The sequence below is a fragment of the Sciurus carolinensis genome, chromosome 9 (genome assembly GCF_902686445.1).
Source record: "Sciurus carolinensis chromosome 9, mSciCar1.2, whole genome shotgun sequence".
NCBI lineage: Eukaryota > Metazoa > Chordata > Mammalia > Rodentia > Sciuridae > Sciurus > Sciurus carolinensis.
The window spans coordinates 113,302,235-113,329,168 of NC_062221.1; the positions used below are offsets into that span (position 1 = coordinate 113,302,235).

The following is a 26,934-nucleotide window of genomic DNA, read 5'->3' on the forward strand; positions in this document are numbered from 1 at the left end:
CATAATCTGGGCCCCTGACGGCCTGTCTTTCCCTTCACACTAGATTCGATTCTCCATCTGAGAATCATTCCTTCTCTTCCTCATCTTTCAAAGGGTAACTTTTCCTCAATCACAAGGGGTTAATAAATTGATATTTTACATAACACTCTTTGTTAAACCAAAGTATTCTGTCATACAGATAATGTTTCTTAAATAAACTTAATTGATGCCAACTACGAATGAGAATAGAGTTATTAAAGATAGATAAGACCAGTCCTTTCTCCCAAACAGGAATTTCAGGATGTGAGGGTTCCTGTGTGTCTGTCACTGGGTATGAATTCCTTCAACTCATCTTTCCTGGTAAACTACATGGCACAACTGAATGGTTACCATTCTAGAAGCCCCACTTCTGGGCCAATTAAAAGTTCCCGAAGCATTGGTAGTAGGGTAAAGAATTATCTTTTATCATTTTCTTCTAAGAATTTTCTGCACTATTTTGTTCTAACAGATAACTCTATTTTCTACGAAAAAATCTAAAGAAAAATCTCCTTTGCACAAGACATATCTGGGGAACTTTTTTCTGTAAACCAGTCAGTAGTTGTTCCTGACTATCAGACAATGTTTCACTTAGATATTATATCTGTACCTTATCTGAATTTAGGAAAATGAGATTGCATATTTCAGAGATAATCTGTCAGCTACACTTGTGAAAGTGTCATTCAGCCCTTGGAAAGTGTAAGGGGAGGAGATGGGGTGGGAAAAGGAGGGGGAGGGAGAAGTGAAGGAGGAGCAATGACCCACAACTGAATTTTTTAAAGCATCATCTAAATGTCAGCCATGAAGCTAAGTGCTGTAGTGAGGTGTCCCACTTCGTCTTCATGACAGCCCTGAGACAGAAGTTCCTTTATAGACTGATTTTACAGAGTGATGAAAACTGAGGTAGGAGAGAGTAAAGAAATGGACCAAAGTCACATAGCAACCACAAGTCAAACCAAGATGCAACCATGCCCTGTCTGATTTCAGAGCCCTTGCACTTTGAGTGACTCCACTGGAAGATGGGAGCTCAGGCAGTGAGCTAGCAGGCCTCAGGAGAATACTCTCCTCCCAGCAGTATCACACCAACCAGCAGAAGCTGCAGTTGATCAAAAGTTATAGCCCATTGTTTAATTCATTGGAGCTTCTCCAACAACCTCAGAAATCAGACTGGATTTAGGAATGTGAGCTCCCTTTCCTTACCAAATCAACCCTTCACAATTCATATGCTATATATCCTCTGCCTATTGATCAATCTACTGCAGCAAGGAAGGTCAGTTTTAAATTTTCTAATAAAACTATCACAATGATTAAAGAGGACCTTATGGCTGTCAGAAAAATATCAAAAATCAACCCGATGCTCAAGTTGCCTCTATTGACTCATATGCTCTTTCTTGCTACAGGATGAATAGCAAGTATTTAGCGGTGAATTAATGTTACTATCATTGCAGAGGCCCAACATTTGGATATTGTTAATTGCTTAAATCCCTGAGCTAATTAATGCAGTTTTCAAAGGAATAGGTCAGTAACCACAGTATATGTCTTAATTTTAAATGTGAAGATATGAGGTACAGCTGCACAGTGAAGGTTGTCAGATAGTTAGAAGTACTTAGCATAGGTCTGATCAGAGAACGTCCCAGTATATTAATTTAACAGGCCCACCGTTTCTTATCAGAAGGCCATAGAGCATGATGTTTTACACAATCAAAATGGTTTGTTATCTTAAGTCATTATTTGATTTTGTCATTTATTTTTCAATTTACAGGGACATAAGCATATTAATTACAAAATAACCAACGATAACTAAATACAAAGTAGCTACCAGGCTGTCTAAATATTGCACACTATATCAAGCATATTACAGAGCTCTGTAACAAGATTTTCACAAAATCCCAAGTAAATGTTGATTATTAATATTATTCACCTGATAAGAAGTTCCTTGTAGTTCTTTTTCTTGAAAGGTATGCATGTTAGTCCTCAAAAGAAAACCATCTTCATTTAAATCTATAAAAAATAAAGGTTACACACAGATTATCAGAAATGACAAGATTTAGGGCAGGGATTTAGCTTGGTGTTAGCTCTTGCCCGGCATGCATGAGACCCTGGCCACCAGCACTGCAAAAAACAAAAAACAAACAAAAGTAAAATGACAAGATTTAGAAAGTTTAGGTGTAATTTAAAGTTAAATGTGTTTTTATTTCATCGATTTAGGCATCATGTGGGCTTGGTCATAAAATTTTATTTTCTTAAAGGTGTACTATTTTTACAAGAAACAGATCAAAATAAAATAGTGAAATAAAGAAATAAAAACCCCAAATGTCATCCACTAGCTGTGCCCTTAAGCAAGCCACAGAATCTTTCTGGAACTTTTTCTCTTTTGGTAATAACAGGATAGCACACTAGTTACAAAAGTCACTTCTAACACCAAAATGCTATGATTCCCTGCTGTTATCACCTCACCTGTTTCTGTTAAACTAAGCTATCCACCCCTGGCATTTTGAGCTTCATTAGCTTAGGTCTTCTCAACATGAATTATTTATGTCAAAATTGTTCTATGCATGCTTTAGTGAAAGCTTTGGAACTGGAATCCATTTACTTGTAGCTAAATGAAACCTTTTCAAAAGTAACAGCAATTATTTTTCAGACCCTGTACAAAGAGCTTTATTTATTTAAATCAGAATTATAAAGTGTGTTAAAATAGGAAAAAACTATGGGTTACTTAATCTAAATGTTTTATTTTTATTTTTAAATAAAAAAATTTTATGTGTTCTAATTAGTTGTTCATGACAGAATACATTTATACATTTTGATAAATCATACATAAATGGGGTATAATTTCTTATCTTTCTGATGGTACATATTGTAGGATCACATCAGTCATGCAGTCATATGGTAATAATATACCATATGGTAATAATGTACCATAATAATGTCTGTTTCACTCCGCTATCATTCCTACCCCTATACCCCTTCCCCTCCCTTCACTCCCCTCTACCTAATATAAAGTAACTCTATTCTTCCCTAGCTCCCGACCCCCTATTGTGAATTACCATCCCCATATCAGAGAAAACATTCAGCCTTTGGTTTTTTGATTTTGGCTTATTTTGTTTAGCATGATATCCTCCAACTCCATCCATTTACCAGCAAATGTCATGATTTCATTCTTCTTTAAAGCTGAGTAATATTCATTTATATATATATATATATATATATATATATCACCTTTTCTTTATCCTTTCATCTGTTGAAGGACATCTGTGTTGGTTTTATAATTTAGCTATTGTGAGTTGAACTGCTATAAACATTGATGTGACTGCTTCACTGTAGTAGACTGATTTTAAGTCCTTAGGGTATTAACCGAGGAGTGGGATTAACTGGATCAAATTGTGGTTCCATTCCAAGTGTTCTGAGGAATCTCCATACTGCTTTCAATAATGGTTGCACCATTTTGCATTCCCACCAGCAATGTATGAGTGTACCTTTTTACCCACATCCTCGACAATATTTATTGTTGCCTGTATTCTTGATAATTGCCATTCTGATTGGAGATGAAATCTTAGAGTCGTTTTGATTCGCATTTCTCTAATTGCTAGAAAGGTTGAACATTTTTTCACATATTTGTGGATCAATTGTACTCAAGGTGGATCAAAGACTTAGGCAATAGAACAGAGACCCTGTGACTTACTAGAAGAAAAAGTAGGTCCAAATCTTCACCATGTCAACCTAGAGTCTGACTTCCTTGACAAGATCCCTAAAGTGGCAGAAGTTAAATCAAGAGTCAATAAATGGAATGGATTCAAACTAAAAAACTTCTTCCAGAAAAGGGAACAATCAGTAATGTGAAGAGAGAGTCTACAGATTGGGAGAAAATGTTTATCACATGAACCTCAGATAAAGCATTAATCTCTAGGCTATAAAAAGAACTCAAAAAACTTAACACCAAAAAAACAAATAACCCAATCAACAAATGGGCAAAAGAACTGAATAGACACTTCATGGAAGAAGATATATAATTGAGCAACAAATACATGAGAAAATGTTCAACATCTAAGTGTTTCAATTTACAGATGAGGTGACTGTGATCCATAAAAATCACCTAGCCACCAGACAAGCAAACTTCCCTTTACCTTCACTCCTTTTTACGTGGAATCACTGCTACAATTTCTGCTATTTCTTTTTTCGTATTTTTCACTGAATGAAACACAGGTGAGGCCAATCCTCCATGAATAGTAAAAAAATGAGAACAGAATTTTCTCCAAATTCCCTTTATATATACAGTCAAAACATAAATTAAATTCACAGTGTCAGAATTATTTGCACCAATAACTTAATATTTAAAATCAAAGTTACTATGTTACAGTATTCCAATAGAACTCTAAATTTTAAAATGAGTTGATTTTGTGAGATCGTTCTTTCAAACAAGATCTTTTGTCATTGGGTCAGGATGCCGGAAGTTGAGATTTTGCAACCTGTTTTTTGTTTGTTTCCATAGTTTCAAAAAACTGTATTTCTTCCCTTTACTTCTTTCTCTCTTTTATTTACTTTTGATCCCTTTAACATGAATTTTGAAGAGTTCCTTCTCAAGACAGTTCTTTAAATATAAACAAAGGTAAGTGACCTCCTGTACTATATGGAATCTATAATCTAAGGAAATTGGACATGATTATGTACAATGCACTTGCATAACAATACAAGGAGGTTACAATGAGTGGTTCAGACACAGCAGGATGGGATGAGATTATTATGACCTGAGGTACTTATGCAAGAGTCAGGGCCAGAATGAAAACTTGAAGAATATGTATAGTAAGGCAAGGTGGAATGAAACGAAAAGTGCAAATTCAGCAGCATTTATACAAATGCACTGAACACTGACCTATAGTACAGAATGAGTGGACCATGTTTATAAGTGCAGACATTGAGATTGGTTATTTCAGAGGGCAATTCTAGATATGCTGTATGAGGAAAGAGGGCTGTATGGGTAAGTATGGCCAAATTTTAATGGCCCTTGAATACCAGGTGCAAGAATTTGGAGATCAATGTTGCAAATATAAATATCTACAGGAAGTGGATTTGCTCAAGGAGATCCTAGATGTGCTATAGTGAGCTAGAGGGCTGGCTCCCCAGCTGAAAGGTAGCCATGGCTTTCAGCTCCCTAACTGAAATCTCCTGGGACTTGGGGTCTAGGATTTTCAGTTTTCCCCATGTTTTTCAAGAGAATGTGAATATATGAATTTTAACGAAAAAATTCTGATTTTTGAAATATCAGGTGGCCACAAACAAGCTTGTCTTCAGAATAAATTCAGTGATAGAGTTACCAGTTTTCACCCCTGCTGTAGATAACTAGGACCTGTGAGGGTATGGGACTAAGGATAATTGGGACACCAGGATAATTGCATTTCATGAAGATTAACCATGGTGTGTGTTTGCAATTTCCCAAATATTTCACACAAAAAAGATAGCTTTTATAAAGACAGAAGTAGTTTGTTTCTAAGTAGTGACAAAGAGCAATAGCTAAATTAGGCAGATTGAGTTTTCTATAGATGGCCACAAATGTATTTCCATAATATGTGTTCTTCTGCAGTGTGACCTGTCATTCTCCATCAAGAAATGGAGGTCAATTCCCCTCCAGTTTAATTTAGGCTAATTTTAGTGACTCACTTGTCACAGTAGAATGTGGTAAAAGTGATACTTTGTGACTTCTAAGGCCAGGTTAGAAGAAGCCTTGTTGTTTCTGCCTCAATCTCTTAAGGTGCTCATTTCCCAACACTTCATTCCATGATGTAGTGTGAAACTTTTCTAGTTGCTCCTTCTTGAAACCTAACCCTTAGGCCCAGTGAAGCTTAAGTGACATGGAGAGGCCATGTATAGGTTCTCCAGGTGAGGGTCCAAGCTGAGTTCAGTCCATCCCAGATCAGGTGCTCAAAAGGTAAGTGAAGAAATCCCTATGTGATCATTCAGGTCTTCCCGTGTTAAGTCCCAGACATCACATCAAGAAGCACTGCTCTGACTGAATTCCTGAGATCTTTTGGAATTCCATGAGTCTTGAAAATATTGTCTTACACCACTAAATATTGGTGTGGTTTGAGCAACAGATCACCAGAACACACATGAACTACACAGTGGATCATAAACATCTGTATGCATAGGAATGAATGTGCCATCCCACATGAAAATTGAGACTCAAATTTCCCCTCAAATGAACTTGCAGGAAAAAAAAAAATAGGATGAGGCAAAGAAAATCATCTTTATTTCTACTCAGCTTCTAGGTGATTGTAGTACAGATACTCTGAATATAGTGATTTTCAAATAAGGGAACTATGCTCCTAAGAAGAATTCATGAAAAGAATTTAAGGATCCTACGATTTAAGATTCACTTGTACGAAAAACAGGATCTCTAAGTACTGCCATTATTGAATTGAGAAGAGCTTCTTTGGAAGTCTAAGAGCTACCTCCCACACAGATAGCCTTGGCTCAGGGAGTTCATTCAGCCATCATAAGTGGACATTCAGCTGTGAAATAGCTCTTTTCTCTGCCATTCCTCTTACAGTGCAGTCTCCTCAAAATTGAACTGCCTGCTCTTGGAAAACTTTTTTTTTTTTTTTTTTTAATTAAATGTGTTGGGTTGCAGATGTAGCTCAATGGTAGAGCATTTGCCTAGCACATGCAAGGTCCTTGGTTCGATTCTCAGCATGCCAAAAAAAGAAAAAAGAAAAGTGTGCTACCAAAATATTAACCAGTAAGGTAAATGCATTTGTGAATTTATTTGTCATCTTGAAAGAAGGGTATTAGGAATCAGACTAAAAAAAGAAAATTAATGAGGTCTTAAAAATCAAGCCAAAATATTTACATGCTTACTTCAAAGACACTGGCCAAATAATGATATTGAGTAGAATTCAGGACAGAACGACTTCAAAACTATAGTAGTCACATGGTAGAAAGCACTAAGAATACCACTTCTCTCCCCATATGTTTTCTTTTGAGAACAAATTTCACAAGTCCATATGTAAAGAGAATTTATTCTAAAAGTAATTCTGTAGTGGTGTGAGTGAAGTTAATACTGCTTTTACTCTAACCATGTTTCCCACCCTTATTTCATTTATTTTTCTTTTTTTTTCCGAAATTTTGAAATTTGCATTTATTTATTTATTTATTTATTTATTTATTTATTTTGTTACTGGATATTGAATGCAGGCACACTAAACCGCTGAGCCACATCCCCAGCCCAATTTTGTATTTTATTTAGAGACAGGGCGTCACTGAGTTGCTTAGTATCTCACTTTTGCTGAGACTGGCTTTGAACTCGCAATCCTCCTGCCTCAGCCTCCCAAGCTGCTAGGATTACTGCAAATATTTCTTATTCCTTTATTTCCTTTACTAACACATGTTAATTTTTTCAAATACTTGTATGGAATAGTATATCATTGTCATATTTACTACAAAATCATCTAAATCCCCAAATGCTTTGATTTCTTTTTTTGTGTTTTCAAATATTGCTTTGTTTTTCTTCTTTGTAATTTTTGGTCTGAAGTAGGAAAACCTTTTCCTCGAAGCTATCTTTATGTAAAGTCCAGCTTGACCAGTAAACTCCAATTCATAGTTTTGCAAAGTTTGTTTTTCTCAGTTTTATTTTATAAAACAAAAGCCAAAATAAATTTAAAATTTTTATATTGAATTCAATTTACAAAAAATGGATATTCTCCCTGTTTATAATGCTGAAAATACAAACATCATAAATTAGAGATTAATTTCCCTTGACACCTAAGCTATGTGAGATTTTAGTGGTAAAGTCCTAAGCAATCAATTTACCCTACATTTAGTTTACAGATGTAGTCTCTTAATACAATGCATGCAGTTTTAAATACAATTCTTCTTAGGGAAAGGAGATGGACAAGGTAAACAAAGAATGTTAGGCTTCTACCACTCAACTTATTCTGATGAATTTTGCCTTCACAGTATAGCCATGTTGTGGAACTATGTGAGTATCTGTAAGAATTAAAACAGCAGGCACAGATCCTCTGCTAAATAGAGCCTATGAAGGTTTTGCATCTGATCCCAATACTCTTTAGGGTTAAGTGTTATTAATAGAACATGTGTTATGTAGAAATACCATTTTGAAATTTTGGTGTTGGAGGTTGTAAGATTCCTTACAGGTTAATGTCACTCCTTTTATTTCATTTGACTGTCTTTATGATTTCATCATTAGTGTTCAATAAAAATCAGGGCCTATAGATGACAACAATAATGCACTTTCTCATCTTCATGTCACTAGACTCCAGACTGCCTATCCTCAGGCACAGTAAACCATTCTAAGTAACTATGCAACTAACTGCTAAAAAGTACTATGTAAAATGAGAAAGAAATATTATGGGTTGATATGTAGGGCACTAATTGCTTAGAAATACTCTGAGACATCCAAATGAAGCTACTACACCCATAAAATTTGAGCCCACAACTTGTGGCTCTCCCTCCCCCACTATATTTCTCCCTTCAATTTATAATGGCACCGACAGCCTTGGTCTCAGGCCATCAACTCTTCCCAGCACAGCATTAATCCCTAGGTAATGTCCTGTGACTCAACAGCTTCTGCTGAAATGTGGGCTGAACTTCTTGGACACACACACACACACACACTAGACATATATGATCACTCAAAAATCTGAGAAATAGCATAGCTGGGAAGTAGTCTGTAAAAGTTCTCTAGGTTTTTTGTTTTTATTTTTCTTTGACAAAGAAACAACCACCAGTCAGAAGCACCTCATTTGAGGCCAAAACCCTGTGCTGCTTTCTCAGAGTAACTATGACAAATTGCCTGCTTCTTACTACTAAATGTAAAATGTAAAACAAAACCAGCATTTCTTACAATGGCAGCTGTAGAAAAAAATACTTGAAAGGACTTTTGGCAATTTTTTTTTAGTTAAAAATAATATATAATACAGTTATAGCTTCTTTATCCATAAATCAACAATTTAAATTATAAATTAGAGGGAGGGATAAATGGATGAATAGGTGAATGGACAAAATGACGGACGAATGGATGAATGTTTGACTGACTTAAGGTACAGATGAATGTAACTGGCATTCATCTGAAGACATCAAAACATGATAGCATTAAAACATTCCCTTTTTTGTAATTAAAATATTTCAAATAATCCTCAAATGTTTCTCTCGTTACAGAGAAAAATTTAAATTTTTAAAAATTTAATTAAAATCACTTACCAAATGTTACTTAATCTTGAATACAACTGAAATATTTCAAAGGAAAATTATTTTCATAAATAATTCATTTGTACTCTTAAGAACTTTTTGAAAAAATAAAATGAAAAATCTTAACAAAGTGCAGAATTAAACAAGTATTAAGCTCTTAACTGCAAAAATACATTAAAATTCCCTTTGTTTCAAAATATTTTTAAAAAATTTATTAAAATCTTTTTATTTTTACAGAATGCATTTTGATTCATTGTATGCAAATGGGCTACATCATTTCATTTCTGTGGTTGTGCATAATATAGATTCATACCATTCGTGTAATCATATATGTACATAGGGTAATGATGTCTGTCTCATTCCACCATTTTTCATACCCACCCTCTCATTTCCTTCTACATAATCTATAGTTCCTCCATTCTTCTTTCACTCCCCCCCACCCCCATTTTATATCATCATCCACTTATCAGGGAAAACATTCAGCCTTTGGTTTTTTGGGATTGGTTTATTTCACTTAGCATGATATTCTCCAATTCCAACCATTTATTTGCAAATGCCATAAACTTTTAAATTATTAATACCTAATATTACTGATCATTTTTTGTTTCAATAACCTTGAGAAGGATACTAAACAGACCAACTTTTCTTACTGTTGCTTATATCTGTGAACTCTTATGTCAGTTTGGATCTGGAAGGTCCTCCAGAGTTTTATATGGTAAAGGTCCCAATGCAGCAATGTTCTGAGATGGGACCTTTGGGAAGTGATTGGATCTTAGGGGCTCTGATCTCAGCACTGGATGATCATTGGTGGCTGAATGGATTACTGGGAGGTAGTGGAAATAAGTCAGTAGGGCAGAGTTGGTGGAAGTTTATCAGTGGAGGAATGCTCTGGATGGGTAGTTTTTGTTTGATCTCCCTTCTCCCTCTCTCTGTGCTTCCTAGCTGCTAAAAATCTGAGAAGCTTTTCCTTGCCATGCCCTTCCACCATGATGTTCTGCCTCTAATAGGCCTAAAGTAATGAAGTCAGTCAATCATGGACTGAAACTTCTGAAGTTGTGAGACAAAATAAATCTTTTCTGTTCCAAGTTGTTTTTCTCAGGTATTTGTCACAGTGATGAAAAGCTGACTATCATAAATATTTACCTTCCCAAAGTTAAGTAATTTTAATTGTGAAGTCATTTATTATTAATAAATTATTCTATATCTGACTGCTAATTTCCTCCTCATGGGAATTTTTAAATTATAAAATGGCATAATTTTGCATTAATAATCAATGTTATTTCTCCTAAATTATTTTAGAAAGTGTTAACATAATAACTTAGAGGTATATCATTTTTAAATGGTTTTTCTATCTGCTAATTTTTAACAGGTTTTAAAATTATTTTGGACATTAAAGACTTTCAATATCACTTGCAATTGATTCTTTTCTTTTTGCTACAACAGGCAAATTAGATATTACTTCCTTTTTATATGCATATATATATGACTACATGTATATAACCATATATATGTGTGTGTATGTATACATATGTACATATATATATCATTTAGATATAGATAGAAATGGAGATATCTTATCAAGTTCTAATAACTCATTCTATCTTATTTGTTTTTCCTTTTTTAGTAGACCACAATGCCCTATTTAATTTAATGATGAAAGATGTAAATTTTCCTTACCTGCCCTTTAAACTACTTTGGGAAAAACTGCAAAGTCAGCTGAAATAAATTTAGCAATTACCTTTTAGCTGACAGGGCCTTCTGATGTGGGAATCATTCTCAGCCTTGCTGGGTTCCTGCCAGATTGTGTCATTCACAGTTTTCCCTTCTAAAGTAAAGCAGAGGATTAGTTAGCAGAATTCATAGTAATATCTATCAAGTAAGTGTAAGAAATATTCAAAATTATTTTAGCACATGGTTGTAACTTGCTAAGTGATATGTCAAGACAGTTCTGTGGCCCGTTCTAGGAAGTCTAGTCTCTGATGGTGTTACGGGTCACAACTTAAGAACAGACCCATCACCACGGAGAAGTCCAAATTTGAGAGTCTTTATTAACTGGCCAGCTGACTGTTTCTCACAACGCCCAAAATGGCTATTGGGGGTACAGCCCTGAGCATAGGGTTGCAGGGGTTTTAATATGTCAGTACATTAATCATAAGTGACTGTTGCTATGATTCAAAACTACAAACTACCATCATGAGATCTAAAATCATAAGCAGAAGGGGAAGTGGGTCAAAACAACCTTAGTTGGGTACCAGTTAAAGAATGGTTACTCACATCTAGACAATCATTCTCTGACAGGGTACATTGTCCAAGAAAAATAGGAACCAAAGAGAAAACAATTTTACATTTTATAAGAGTTGCCATTTTGTGTAGCCAAACATTATATGCTAAGCAACTGTTGATGGGCCCAGAGGTGGGGTGTTCCCAGAGGAGAACATGTATTTCCTACATGACATGGAGTCTCAGGGTAAAATGGAATCTGTTTGGTCATTGCCCATATAGCCCAGCCCATAACAATGGAAAGCCCAGGTGACCTGTGGACTGATCATAGAGGTACTCATGCCTTTGTGGTAGAATGCTATTACTCAAATGCTTCTTACTAGCTCATGACTGCATTATTCTTTGGAGTAGTTTTCCTGAATTTGTTACCCTTTTTTTCATAAGTTAAAGTATCCCCACCCTCCACACTCCCCAATATTTTTTTCAAAATGATAAGTATGTAAACAGAACATTGAGTTGTGATGATTTCATGAAACTGTAAAAGCCTTGGGTGGAAAGATCATGATTTGCTCAGCCTGGTTATCTCAACATCTAGTACCTAAGTAAGGCCTGGACATATAAAAACTGCACCAGGTGAAAAACTAGAATCTCTTCTCATCTATTTGCCAAAGATTATGTGTTATATTTACACTGAAAAAATAAATTTTAAATAATATAACCAAAGAATGAAGACAAATTCATCATACTGTGTCATTTCTAAAGTCACTATTTGCTTTCATGTTTTGATTATAGAAAAGGCATATGATCACCAGGAACTGCTAAGATGGAAACATCCCTGGTCTGGTAAATATAATCAGAATAGATGACTGTGAGAATGATCTTGATGGAAAATTAAATTTCACCTTATTTCCTTTTATGTAATACAATTTGCTATACAAACCAGGGCTGCTATTAAAAATATTTAACAACTAATGCCCACAGGATGCTAATGGATTAGATAAGGCACAGTCCCTATTGATGCCACTGCTATAAGAACATCAAACCTGATTAAAGTGCAGATATCCTTGGAATATGCACCCACTGAGGATGATCACCTTGGTCAGATTAAACTTTTCAGATCCTATCAGGAAATCAGTTGGGCAAAGAGGAAAATGGAAATGCGCACCAGACTCCTAGACTCTGGGGATAAAGGAAAGGAGAAAGGGTTCCCACAATTTTGACACACTGCACTAAAATTGCATTCTTGACTGGGTAATCCTGATGTTTTGCTGTTGTGAATGTTTTATAATGACAGGCTCCCTATATTCTTTAAAGGAAGGAGGGAGATGATCCATTAACTTTCTAAAAGTTATTAATAGAATAGCATTTTTACTTTGGAATTAATATGCAAATCAAACCAATTGCCCTTATTATTACTATGGATGTTATAATAGCAAAAACTAAAGAGTTGTCCTGGTGTTTGAAACACAGAAGAGTCTTTTGCAATAAAACTATATTCAGCTTCATTTTTATTTACTCCTAAATTCAAAGATCTGAAAAGATCTCTAACAGGTCACCTTGACCATGGACCAACCAAACTAAATGTGGAGAGCTGGAAGATAATCAGCTAATAAACCATCAAAGAGAGTTTGTCTTTTTAAATATAAAAGGAAATTATTCTAAATAAATCAATGATTTCTCTATCTTAAAGTAAGAATGGAACCACATTTTAAAAAAATCTCTTCCACAGAATTCAAAGACAACTCAATCTTTTACTGATCACGTATTGTTACTTTATGGCAGTAGCAGATAAAGAATGTATAAGGAAACAGAATACAACATTAACATAGGTAGTCTTATGAATCACTAACCAAATATTTTATTTTCAGATGCAAATCTCCGGAATGACCTAGAAGGATAAGAGAAACACACATTTAAGTCTATATTTAATTATAATACTTCAATTAAACAAGTTAGAATGTGTGCAATGCCTTTGAGAGAAGAAATAAATTCTCTTCTAACTGAGGAGTGACTCCAGTATTGAACCTGACCCTAAGTGCAAATTAGTGTTAACACAAATATAATCTTGATCTGGAATTTTCCAAGTAATATGAAGAAACTAATATTCATAAACCTGAAAAAGAAAAGAATGGACCATTTCTACATAAACTAAGTAGCTAATGGGGGAAAGTTTTTCCTAGATATAGTCCTCTCTCACTATCTGCAAATCCTTGTACTCCCTAAACCCCACCACTGCAAATATCAAAATGTGTCAAAGCTTAGGTCACCTATGTAAAATGACATAGTATTTTCATGTAACCTATACATATCATCCTGCATATTTTAAATCATCTCCAGCTTACTTATGATATCTAATGCAATGTAAATCCTAAGTAGTTGCTATATTGTTTTGTAGACAGACTCTTGATAAGAATGTTTCATACAACTTCAGTACAGACACAATTTTTAAAGATTTTTCTATCTGCAGTTGGTTGAATCCACAGATGTGGAACTTGTGATTACAGAGAACAGACTATAGTTCTATTTAATAGAGAAAGAATGATGCAGATTTATTATGTAATCCCTCAGAAAACAATGGATATGGGAAATAGTCACCAATTGCTGCTCAAGCTTTTAGTTAAAAGATTGATGGGCAACCTTGTGCTGGATGGATCAACCTGATAACATCTAAACCCACAGAGCAATATCACCATCATAAAAAGATTATAAAATGTGACTTATAATTTAATGCAACAGGAAGTTCACAGTCCCTGAAGACCCACTTTTAAATATATATGTATATCAAGTGAATCTTATCACATCTTGAGAGTTAATTAAAATCGATAAGAAACATAGTATATGGAAAACAACATTTAAAAAATATAACAAGGATTTAATCAGCAAAATTTTAAAAATACAAAAAATTCCTCCAGACACACAACCCAGTTTCTTTTACAAATAAAAACATAAAAGACATGAAGCAAAGGCAATGCATGGAGCTTGATTGGATCCTGACTCAAACAATCTCTGAAAAAGCTTTGGAGACTAATAGAGAAACTTAACACTGGCTGCGTATTTGGTGATATTATGTTATTTTCCTTATTTTGTTCTAACAAAGTAGTGGTACTTTTTGGGAATCAATCTCACAAAAGAGGTGAAAGACCTCTACAATGAGAACTACAGAACACTAAAGAAAGAAATTAAAGAAAACCTTAGAAGATGGAAAGATCTCCCATGTTCTTGGATAGGAAGAATTAATATTGTCAAAATGGCCATACTACCAAAAGTGCTATACAGATTCAATGCAATTCCAATTAAAATCCCAATGATGTACCTTACAGAAAAAGAGCAAGCAATTATGAAATTCATCTGGAAGAATAAGAAACCCAGAATAGCTAAAGCAGTCCTCAGCAGAAAGAGTGAAGCAGGGGGTATCGCAATACCAGATCTTCAACTCTACTACAGAGCAATAGTAACAAAAACGGCATGGTATTGGTACCAAAATAGAAAGGTAGATCAATGGTACAGAATAGAGGACATGGACACAAACCCAAATAAATACAATTTTCTCATACTAGACAAAGGTGCCCAAAATATACAATGGAGAAAAGATAGCCTCTTCAACAAATGGTGCTGGGAGAATTGGAAATCCATATGCAACAGAATGAAACTAAACCCATATCTCTCACCATGCACGAAACTAAACTCAAAATGGATTAAGGATCTCGGAATCAGACCAGAGACCTTGCTTCTTATAGAAGAAAAAGTAGGTCCAGAGCTTCAACATGTCGGCTTAGGACCAGACTTCCTCAACAGGACTCCCGAGCACAAGAAATAAAAGCAGGAATCAATAATTGGGATAGATTCAAACTAAAAAGCTTTCTCTCAGCAAAGGAAACTATCAGCAATGCAAAGAAAGAGCCTACAGAGTGGGAAAAAATTTTTGCCAATCATACTTCAGAATCTATAAAGAACTCAAAAAACTCTACACCAAGAATGCAAATAATCCAATCGACAAATGGGCTAAGGAAATGAATAACACTTCACAGAAGAAGATCTACAAGCAATCAACAAACATATGGAAAAATGTTCAACATCTCTAGTAATAAGAGAAATGCAAATCAAAACCACCCTAAGATTCCATCTCATCCCAATTAGAATGGCCATTATCAAGAATACAAGCAACAACAGGTATTGGCAAGGATGTGGGGAGAAAGGTACACTCATACATTGCTGGTGGGGCTGCAAATTAGTGCAGCCACTCTGGAAAGCAGTGTGGAGTCTCCTTAGAAAACTTGGAATGGAACCACCATTTGACCCAGCTATCCCACTCCTTGGTCTAAACCCAAAGGACTTAAAATCAGCATACTACAGAGATACAGTCACATCAATGTTCATAGCTGCTCAATTCACCATAGCCAGATTGTGGAACCAACCTAGATGTCCTTCAATTGATGATTGGATTAAGAAACTGTGGTGTATATATATATATATATATATATATATATATATATATACACAATGGAATATTACTTAGCCATACGGAATGATAAAATTATGGCATCTGCAGGCAAATGGATGAAATTGGAGAATATCATGCTAAGTGAGATAAGCCAATCTCAAAAAACCAAAGGATGAATGATATCGCTAATAAGTGGATGATGACACATAATGGGGGGTGGGAGGGGTTAGTGTTAGGGTTAGAGTTAGGGTTAGGGAGAGGGGCAAGAATGGAGGAAGGAAGGACTGTATAGAGGGAAAAGAGGGGTGGGAGGTGTGGGGGGAAGGGAAAAAATAACAGAATGAATCAAACAACATTACCCTATTTAAATTTATGATTACACAAATGGTATGCCTTTACGCCATGTACAAACAGAGAAACAACATGTGTCCCATGTGTTTACAATAATAAAAAAGAAAAAAATAGAGTAGAGGGATGAGGTACTATCGATAAAATTAAGTTGGTCATGAATGCATAGCTGTTGATGCCAATGATATACAGTGATAGTACCTCATGGCTTATGACTATATTCTGTTTCCTTTTGTAAGTAGGTAAAATTTTCCAATAAAAAAAGTAAAAGACGAATGAAAAAATTAAAATGTTGGTGGTGCAAGAAAAAAAAAAAACAAAGAAACCCAACAGGAATTTTGATTGGTTTCACATTGAAATTATAAGTTAAATGGGAGAAAAACTGAAACGTTCATAGTAGTCAAACATCTCATCCAAAATCCTGAAATGTCTCTCCATTTAGTCAAATAATCTTCAAAGTCTTTTAAGAGAATGTGAAAGTTTTTCTCCATTAGTATCTTAACTATCCCATAGTGGTTTACTCCTAGAAACATAATAACTTTTGTAAATACTAACTTGTTGTTGATTATATTTTCTGGTTAGATAGTGTGTGAGTAGAGACATTATATTGGTTTTGGTAGTTTGATTTTATAATTGTAAGTCTTACTAAATTCTCTTTTCAGTTCCAGTAATGAATTATTTTGGTTTTCTAAGTAATAATCATATTTATTATTTTAAAGATATGCATAACATTAAAGTTCATTTTGACATAAAAAAAAGTAGTGGTATTTTGATTATGCTTTTTTAATAAATAGTTCTTTTTTACAATAGTATATATTGAAATGTGAAATTACATGCCTGTGATCTGCTTTATTAAAAAAAAAAAAAGGAAAAGAGTGGGAATAGAATGGGCTTGTAAAATGAGTTAAGCCAAAATAAGATCAATGGTAGCTGCTCTTGTTCAAACTTGGCAATGTGAGTTCATCATTATCTCCTCCTCTGTGTGTTGAAAAATTCCATGCTAATATGTTTTAAAACAGATGCTAAGTATGGGACTAAACTTATTTGACTACGTTAACTGATGTAGCATGAATGAATACACTCACCTCCTATGCATAACTACCCTTGTTAAAGCATTAGATTTCCACTAGTGCTATTCAATAGTCACTAAATTAAAGCCAAGTTTTCCTGCTTTCTTTTTTTTTTTTTTTTCAACTTAGGATTGTAAGCAAAAACCTGCATATGTAAGTTTCTTTCCTTCTTAACAATTTTTGTTTGTTTTAAATGTTTTAATGCCAAATGCTTAGGACATCTCTTAGCTAAAAACTACTTATATTATTACTAAGTGAGGTAGGTATGTAAAGGCACGCGATGCTATTCCCCTCAGGAATAATAATTGAGGGAAACAACTGAGGAACTTAAAAGATCTTTGATTTTGTTTTCACTGGTTGAAGTCTAAAGAGCACCGCAATAGATTTTTATGTTGGAAAAAGCATAATTTGGACAGCCTCAGTCACTTCCTCTTTAATTTATCCTCCGTCTGCCCCTCGATATTTTGGTATCCTCTAATCTGTGAACATATCAATCATAAGTCAACAATTGCAATTTTGTTTAAATGTTTGACCTAGAGTTTTGCTTATCCCTGGATAAACAGCTAGGTAGGTGGGGCTTGAAGACTGCCAGTTCTTCACTGGCCTAACCTCATGCTGAAAATGTCAATGTTGCAATTCAAGTACTTCAAATCTGGCAAAATACAACTCCCCCTGCCTGGCAGGCACCCTGAGCTGTGAATTACCCACTTACTACGGATGCAGTTTTATTCTCAACTGGGAGAATGCTGTGAGCAGGAAAGGAGGAAAGAATGTGGAAAACAGCACAAGGGCCAGGGGAGGGCAAGGACTGTGGAGAAAGAGGCACTCAGAGAATCTCACCCAACTGACAATTTGGTCTCAGACCAGGATGCAAGGAAGCTCTTCTGTATCCTCAGCAACCAATCTGGAAGTTTCCCCATAAACCAACTTCCTGCCCCTGTGTATTTCTTGCATACTAGTTAAAATTCCGTTGCCTGATGCCACATGTGTATGTCACGTCCTCTGGCAGCTCTGTGTGCTGAATGTAAAGCCGGGCCTGACCTAAATAACCCAAAACTGCAAACACACTTGTATTTGGATTAGATGAATTCTTTAGAAGATTAGTAGACCACTGATAGAAACATGTTCAAGTAGACTCCCACTTTAATCTGAGCCTAGTTTAAACATTTTTTTCTTCTGAAAATATAATTTTCACCATCCCTGTCTACAGAAACGGGTTTCTTATGCAGCAGTATAAACAGAAATGGTAACTGAATTATACACACCCAGATCTGCACAGGATAGTTAAAAACAACAACAACAACAAAAAAGTACTTGTGCAGAAAATCCACTAAAATAGTCATAATCCACATCATAATCAACAACTAAGAGAACATAAAGTTTATAAAGTAAATTTGACTTACTTTTTCTTTTTTGATTCTTCATTGTCAAAATTAGAAACTTCCTATAAAATAGAAAAAGAAAGAAATCAGAAATAATTCAAGTAGTACTCAGCCTTGCAGTACAAACCAAATGCAGCTTTTTATCTTACCTAGTAAAATAGGGTTTCTTCCGGTTTTCAGTATTGTGTCACGTAGATGTTCATTTTGTTTTGTTTTTCTCCTTTCATCTTTGCAACTTTAAGAATGTTAGAATGTTTTCCTTATTAACTACAATTTATACCTCATTCTAAGCTGTCACCAGTTTAAAAAAAACAAAAACGGTCTTTTAAATAAAAGCATACAATTGAATACTCACAACTTCAGACCGGCAAAACCGAGGGGAGAAAAGCATGCCAGCGTATACTAATTGCATTATATCGTACATTTTCTCTTTTGCAGCGCTGGCAATCCAACCCAGGTGTTTCAATTTGATCTCAGACCAGGATGCTAGACAATGGTTGCATCACCTGGCTATATCACCAGCCCTGTACCTTCCCAGTCAATGAGGGAAAGCAGCTTATTACAATACCTTGGGGGTGTTGAAATCATCTGTGATTTATCTGACTTTTCTCTTCAGGGCAATTGAATGGTGTGCAAAACCCCTTATACTTTTAGAGGAAGAATAAGTCACCCCATATGCCACCATCCTTGAAAGGGCTAAAGTTCCCGCCTCAGGCCTCTTTGAAAATCCCTCAGATTCTATTTTTTGTCCCCCACTTCATTCAAAAAACCTGTACTGAATATGTACTGCATTAGAGACAGCAGATTATGTTCTCGCAAGTTTGATCTGTTTGGTATGGTAAGAATTCGCAAACTAAAAATTGGAACAATATTCTAGAATTTGCAAACTAAAAAAATTGGAACAATATTCTATATAATGGGGAAAAGAAACGAAAAGCCTAGAAAGAATGGTGAAAGAAAATCAGAAAAAGCAAAGATGGTTCTATTACCCAAATACTTAAAGGTATCAGTTTGTGAGAGTCAAATCAAAATCTTTCCCCAACATAGTGATTAGGGGGTCCTTTCTCTAACTCTTATTGTTTCTAACATTTAGCAATCGGATGATAATTTGAATCTCCTGTTTTTTCCAGTTTTTGAGCAGAGCTTTACTGAAAGCCTATATACTGAAACAAGTCCCCCACCTTGAGGAACAAGTTTTTTTCTTTTTATTTTTTTTTTTATTGTAAACAAATGGGATACATGTTGTTTCTCTGTTTGTACATGAAGTAGAGGCGTACCATTTGTGTAATCATACATTTACATAGGGTAATGGCATTTGGTTCATTCTGTTATTTTTTCCTTTCCCCCCACCCCTCCCACCGCTTTTTTTCCCTCTATACAGTTCCTCCTTCCTCCATTCTTGCCTCCCTCCCACCCCCCATTATGTGTCATCATTCACTTGTCAGCGAGATCATTCAAAGGATGAATGAGGAACAAGTTTTGACAGGTTTGAAATTTGTATGGATTCCCCATAGGAGGATGCCTAGTAGCAGAGTGGAGTGTAGGTAAAGAAGTGGGAGTTAGAACCCAGTTCTGTGGAGAACTGAAACATCAACAGGCTTCTGAGGAGTTAATGGTGAGACTGACAACTCCTTCAAGTCTCTGGGCTTTGTCCTCATGTGTCCTAAAAATTACCGATCTCTATCCAGGGTCTTCTATGAAATCCTTCAGGTCTCAGTCTAGATGCCACTAAGCCTCAGTCTAGAAGCTACTTGTGTTTTTTTCACCATGATCAGTCGCAAAGTTTAAGCAGCTTAGAAATGGTCATCAGGAGAGAGCATGGACATCCATCTTTGTAGCAATGTTTTCCGTCATATATATTTGAAATTTACTAGGAAGGGACTATCTCCTTATTCACACCATCAATGCTACCTGGGCCACATATATCTCAAGAGTCAGAATTCATTATCCCAAGTCTCATTCATTTGTCCTATGGGTTTAGTTAACTCTCTTGAGATTACAAATCCTGCCATCTTTGAAATAGATTCTGCCTTTTGTGAGACTAGAAAGGGATCTGGTCTAGAGTTAGCCAGTACAAGAAGTGAATCTGCAAAAAGGAAAATGAGAAATAGTAGATACATTTTGTATTTTTAATCATTTGAACACATGACTTTTAATCAGCTTATCAGCTTATTATATCAGTTTTTCATTGTCTTTTCTTTCAAACGGATTAATTCTAGATGGCTCACAAAATTCATGTGCAGTTCAGACTAGAGTGTTTGAACTCAGGGAGATGGTATATTTATTATTCCAGCGGTCTCCTGTTTCATATAGTGAATTCTTTTTTAAATTAATACTTGTAGTCAGGTTTGAACACACACAAAATTGGTTAAGGATTTGTGACTGCTAATCATGCAGTGTGGGGAAAGAGAAACAATTATTTTCTGGGTTGTGTTTTAGGAACATCTGGACCAAGACAAATAATTTCAGACCATGGGATAGAGACTTTTAGGACATATATTATCACATTCTCTAGGGACTATCCACTTCTTTCTGTTTTACTGGAAATGGGTCATCCGATTTTTTCTTCTAATAAATCTGCTTAGATTTGGGGATCTTTTGTTAACAAATTTTCTTGTAATGAATACTTTGGGGAAAAAAAAATGAACTTCCTTATATTCCAGCTAAGATGAAGGAGTTAATGCAGTTCTCCTTAGGCAGCCTGCTTCCTCCAGGGCCTGGAGTCAAGCACATTAAAGTCGGGTCTGAAGTGTGATTATGCGAGGAAAGGGGATTACTTAAACAGGGCAATGTCTACTTAATTAGAATAATAGGCCTGTTCCCTGGGTGTCGCCTAGTTGTAGATTACTACTGAACTGGTTAAGTAATTTTTAGTACTGCTTGTGCCAGACTCAAAGCAGCTGTGGAAAATATAAACTGCTTTCCACTCTGACTTCTGCTTACATAAGCAGACTGTCTCGTACTTTGGAGTTCAGACCCTAGGTTCTTTATTTCTAGAGGGGCAAGTCAAGAAAGACTACATACAGCTTTATTTTTAGAACTACAGCTGGGAGCGTGCGTGTGTGTGTGTGTGTGTGCGCGCGCGCGTGCATGTTGTGTGCTACGTTCTCACTCCAAAAGGAAGATACCATTTCAGAGCATCAGTGAGATAATTCCATCTAGTCCATTAATTTGACAGTTGCCATAAATACCAGGTAAAACTTTCTTTCATTAGTTCTCATTTCATTATCTCCTAAGCCAAGCACTGATCATTGGTCTTTATTTTCATTCACTGGGGAATGTGTGGCTTAATTTAATTTTTGCTCCTTGAAATTGTTAGGAAAATAAAAACATGATACGTAGAAACAAATCAGTAAAAACTAAGGAATAAGTTCAATCTGTGTTATTCATAAAGTGCATGCAGCCTTCAGGAGAAAAGTATTTCTACATAACTATGAAACTGGGACAAATTCATATATATGTATGTATGTATACATGTACACATACTCATATATATATGTATATATGCATGTGCCCATACTCATATATATGTACGTATATATACATGTATGCATACTCATATATACATATATACATGTGCACATATTCATATGTATATATATATACATGTACAGATACATGTGTTTAGATAGTGTGAGAAATTAAGAAAAAGAAGGTCCTGCCTAAAAGAAGAGATACATTTTGGATATCAAATATCATATTTCTGTTCTCATACCCTGGTGACAGATGATTGCTCTTTGATCTTGAATCTAATCTGTACATGTTTCTTGCATTATTGGTTTATCAATCTTATTTTCGAATTACAAAGTCAAAGGAAGAACGAAGTGCATTTTAGGAGCTGTTTTTTTTTAGCTAATGGAAATATGAAAGGTGTTTTTATACCAGAGAAAAACGATTGGCAGTAACTGATGGTGGAAAACCCGTGGTGCATTTTTAAGACTGTGAAACAGATAGAATCTTACCTTTGATTTACAAGTGAATAAACTGAGGCTAAAAATGGTAAATTGACATATCTAGGGACATGCATGCAGTGCATTATCTTGATTAGATGCTAGTTACTTTTTTTTATTCTAATATACTTATTTGGAATTGTACAATTCATTCATTCCTACATTGACAGTTCATTTAACAAACATTTATTGAGCATCTACTAGGTACTGACACTGTTGTAAGGGAGGAAATATGTTTTCCTCACCCTTCAAGTTTCCTGGCTGACATCTATTTAAAAAAATGATCAAAAGAGGAAAGTACTTATTTAATAAAAATTATACATGGCATGGATAACTCAAAAATGAAACCCCAAAGTCCTAGGGAAATTTGTGTGTTTTTATGGACAGTCATGCAAAGTATGGAAGATATTAGGGTACAATCCAATGGTGGTATCCTGGGGAAACTTAGAAAGGCCTGTTTGTTGAGAAACTTCTTAGCCTATCTTTGTGGTATGTCTTCTTTCCAGGGATAAGGCAGACTACCTATGACCAGAGGACTTTGGAGAGAGGAGAAAGGGAGAAGTTCAGAGAATAACCTTCCTGGGTTTTATGGCCTGCCTCACAGAAGAAGGAGTGAGGGAAATCCTAGTGTTTGTGACTGCTTCAGGGGAGAAATGGGTGAGGAAAATTCTGGTTTCTATGACCCATTTTAGGAAAGAGGAGGTACAAGCAGATCAGAAAAGCCTTCCTGCTTCTATGTTTTTTCTCAATCTCCTTCAGCTTAAAATACTCTGTATTTCAAGGTGCCACATTTTGAGGTAGTATTTCCTGCGCCCATCCCTATTTCAGAAGCAATGAAGAATTTCAAGTGGTTTTCTTTCAGTTATCTCCCATCAATGACTATTGATCTCAGGATTCTCTCAGATTCCACTTTCTTAACTTTGAAGGCTAAATAAGCTAACCTGCATTAAATGTTTAGATGATGCCAAACACATTAAAAATACTTATAGATAAATTTTTCATTAAGAGTTACATAAAATCCTGATATCAGGCAAGAGTTGAACATATATACAAATATATATGAACATACATACATATATATACACACACATGTATGTGTGCTTGTATATGTTTGTATATATGCATACGCATTTCCATTAAAATAATTTTATTTCTACTTTTTCAATACAATCTCTTGAAAGAACAAAGATTGGGGCTGGGTTTGTGGCTCAGTGTTAGAGCATTTGCCTCACATGTGTGAGGCACTAAGTTCAATTCTCAGTACCGCGTACAAATAAAAGAATAAAAAAAAAAAAAGATTTCACATTCAAAAAAAAATTTTTAAAGAAAGAACAAAGATTGGTCACCTGCATAACTAAAATGGTTTTATTAATATTATAGTACAGTAATTCTAAGACTACCACTTCCAAACCGAGTGGGTGCATTTCTGGACAATTCTCACCTTCCTATGTTTCAACGAAAGTTCCTACAGATGTTCAAAAAAGACATAACGGTTAACAAAAGTTCTTTCTTCTCCCTCTCTCATGCACACTCTCTCTCATTCTCTTTCTTTCTTTCTGGTTTTTGTGGTACTGTGGATTGGACCCAGTTCTCATACGTGCTAGTCAAGTGCTCTACAACTAAGCTACATCCTCAGCCCCCTTTAAAACTTCTAAGACAACCTAGCAACAAGGATGATTATGATACATCAAAGTTAATAAAGTAGACTTATTTTGCAGTGCACCAGAAGCCAGCAGGGTGAGGAAAGAACATGTATCCAGTTATCAGCCCTATTCTGGAAATGAGGGGAAAATGTATGCAGTTGAACACCAGATGATCACAAATGTAAAGGAGTCTATCAGTCGTGAACCCCTCTCTCTTGCCTCTGAACCTGACTATAAATGTGGAGAACTCTCCCAGGTTATGGAACATGTCACAAAGGAGAAGTGTAATAAATGTGCCTAATCTGAGCCCAGTTGGTTGAAGTGAGTAACTAAGAGTGACAAGGCTTAAATGCTATTGTAATTTCTTGACTTTACACATTTGCAGAACAATCATTTTGGATCACACCAAATTTCCAAGTGCTCTACATGTAATAATTCATTTAATCCTCACACAGTTAATACTATTACATTATCCTCAATTTATTGAGAGGTAAACTGAGGCAGAGAGCTGTCAAGATTCTTGCCCAAGATCACATAACTAGAAAGTGGTAAAATAGATTTTATGCCTGGTATCTTCACAACAGTGTGTTATTACTTCTATGTTTGATTCCAAAGATACAGAATTCATCTGTCATCTAGATCAGAGATTTCACAAATAAGCACTATTGGCCAGAGGGAGATCAGCTACAAAAAATGCAGAGAAAACGTAACACCATATGTCACTAGGAAACAATTCAGAAAGCACACAGTTCTTGAAGCACTAATACTAATTATTTAGTATTATATGAAGACAAATATGTAGACCACACAGTTATATGTTTTAAATGCATGAATCTTTTTTGTGAATGTCACCATCATCATCATTAAAAAATACTCAGTAATTTATAACAACACAGTTAATTAAAAATAGACACTTAAGGAACCAATGAATTTAAATGACAGTATGCACATTGGAGGCCCCCAGATTTTTACTGTAATAGTGGCATGGTTCTCAGGGAAAACAGATTTCATCCTCCCATGAGAATAAAACCAAGAAAAAGCAACAGTCAGCTCATCCTGCTGGGAAAGGAGACTTTCTTGCCAGACAGCACAGCTCCTGTCTGGAGGTAACAATCCTATAGAGCTAATGAATTCTGATTTCTCTAAGAGGGTGATATATAGCATCCACACATTGCCCCTCATCTCAGGGCTGATCCTTTGGCTTATAGTGCCTGGAGAATGCACAGGGACCATATCTAATCCATCAAGGATAGAGCTTGTAAATTGCATATGAACTTTGCCATTTGTCTACTGGTGTGCTAAGTGAGCTGTCTATCAATCCTGAAGTAACAAACTCTTCTCATAGCACTGTAAATATCCAGGATGGCAAAACAGGTTACCTAGGGGACAATTATTTGCATTATAAAATATTCTTCCCCCCCCAAAAAAAAATAAATAAATAAAAAACCCTTCCAGATTTCTTGAAACAGAGAGTTATTTTAAACAACCCTAAATGTGTTAGGATTTATGAAATTATATTTGCACAAGGTTTCAGATAGGGAAAGAACAACTCATATTTATTAAATTTCATGTATCATTATTTTATTTAAACCTCAAGGTCACAAATGGAACAAGATCAAGTCAAACAAACTCAGAAGAAGAGTGACTGAAAATGAAATGGATAAAAATATCAATTCCTTCTTATGGTAGAAAAAAACAAACCAGCACTCCAAAATCTGACTTGCTGCTCCAGGTTTGTAACTAAACTGGGCAAGATCCAAAGACCCTTTCAAGTTCTTCATATCTGTAGAATGAAGATTTGAGAACCTTAAAATTTCTTTCAGTAGAAATGATCTGCGATTCCTGATCTTCCCAAAGCTGGTAGAGATGACAAAGCTTTTAAGAGAAAATTGAAGTGGGAATGGACTTTTTTTGCTTTACAGTTTTATCTTTAAAAACATGATTAAAGAGATAACTATGGCTTTCATTAGTTTCAATTAGTAATCGTATCATAAGCCCAGGAAATAAAAAGGAGAACAGGGCATAATTAACCTTAATCTATTGATTTCATTTTATTTTAACATAAATCTCTATTTACGGGAGGAAACCAATTAAATCCACCAAAATGTGTTCACATATAAATTGGTGATAGAATATGCTGTATGAAATCATATGTATAATAGGAAAAAATTGAGCAGGGAAGAAAAGAGCCATCTTTTTAAGGGACACAACCTATGCTTTATATGTTGGCTTGTTGCAAGTCATGCAATCCGGAAATCAAGGAAAGGACTGCGTGCACTGTTTTGACACTGACTCCTCTTGTTCAGAGTTTGATGAAGACCTAGTTGATGGGATGCCATTATTAATCTAATTTTCTTCCTTTAGTGTCTCTGTTATTAATGGCTATGTCAATGCTGATGCTAATATGGAGACAGAACAAAAAACTCCCAACTTTAATAGTTTGGAGCCAAGTAAGAAATGCAGTTAAGTGGTTAGAATACCAACCTGGGAGTGACCTACCTCGACCTGTCCATTACTCACCTATTCTAAGATGACATGTCACATTTCAACATGTCCATTTATCCATTTATAAGACACTGGACTCTAAGTGCTTTTTAAGGCCTTTTGTGAAAGGTGCTAGGACACTGTGCAAAGATAATGTCTTAACCACCTGCCTTTCACCAT

General features: G+C 35.3%; 1 protein-coding gene across 1 annotated transcript in view; it reads right to left on the minus strand.

The window, feature by feature from the left end:
- Samsn1 (SAM domain, SH3 domain and nuclear localization signals 1) overlaps positions 1-26,934 on the minus strand; it is a 146,821-nt gene that overhangs the window by 103,606 nt on the left and 16,281 nt on the right. The window contains exons 3-6 of the mRNA XM_047564799.1: positions 18,699-18,739; positions 13,287-13,324; positions 10,955-11,041; positions 1,937-2,016 (exon numbers count right to left, since the gene is read on the minus strand). Of these exons, the coding sequence (XP_047420755.1) occupies positions 1,937-2,016; positions 10,955-11,041; positions 13,287-13,324; positions 18,699-18,739 (246 nt within the window). The remainder of the gene's footprint in view (positions 1-1,936; positions 2,017-10,954; positions 11,042-13,286; positions 13,325-18,698; positions 18,740-26,934) is intronic.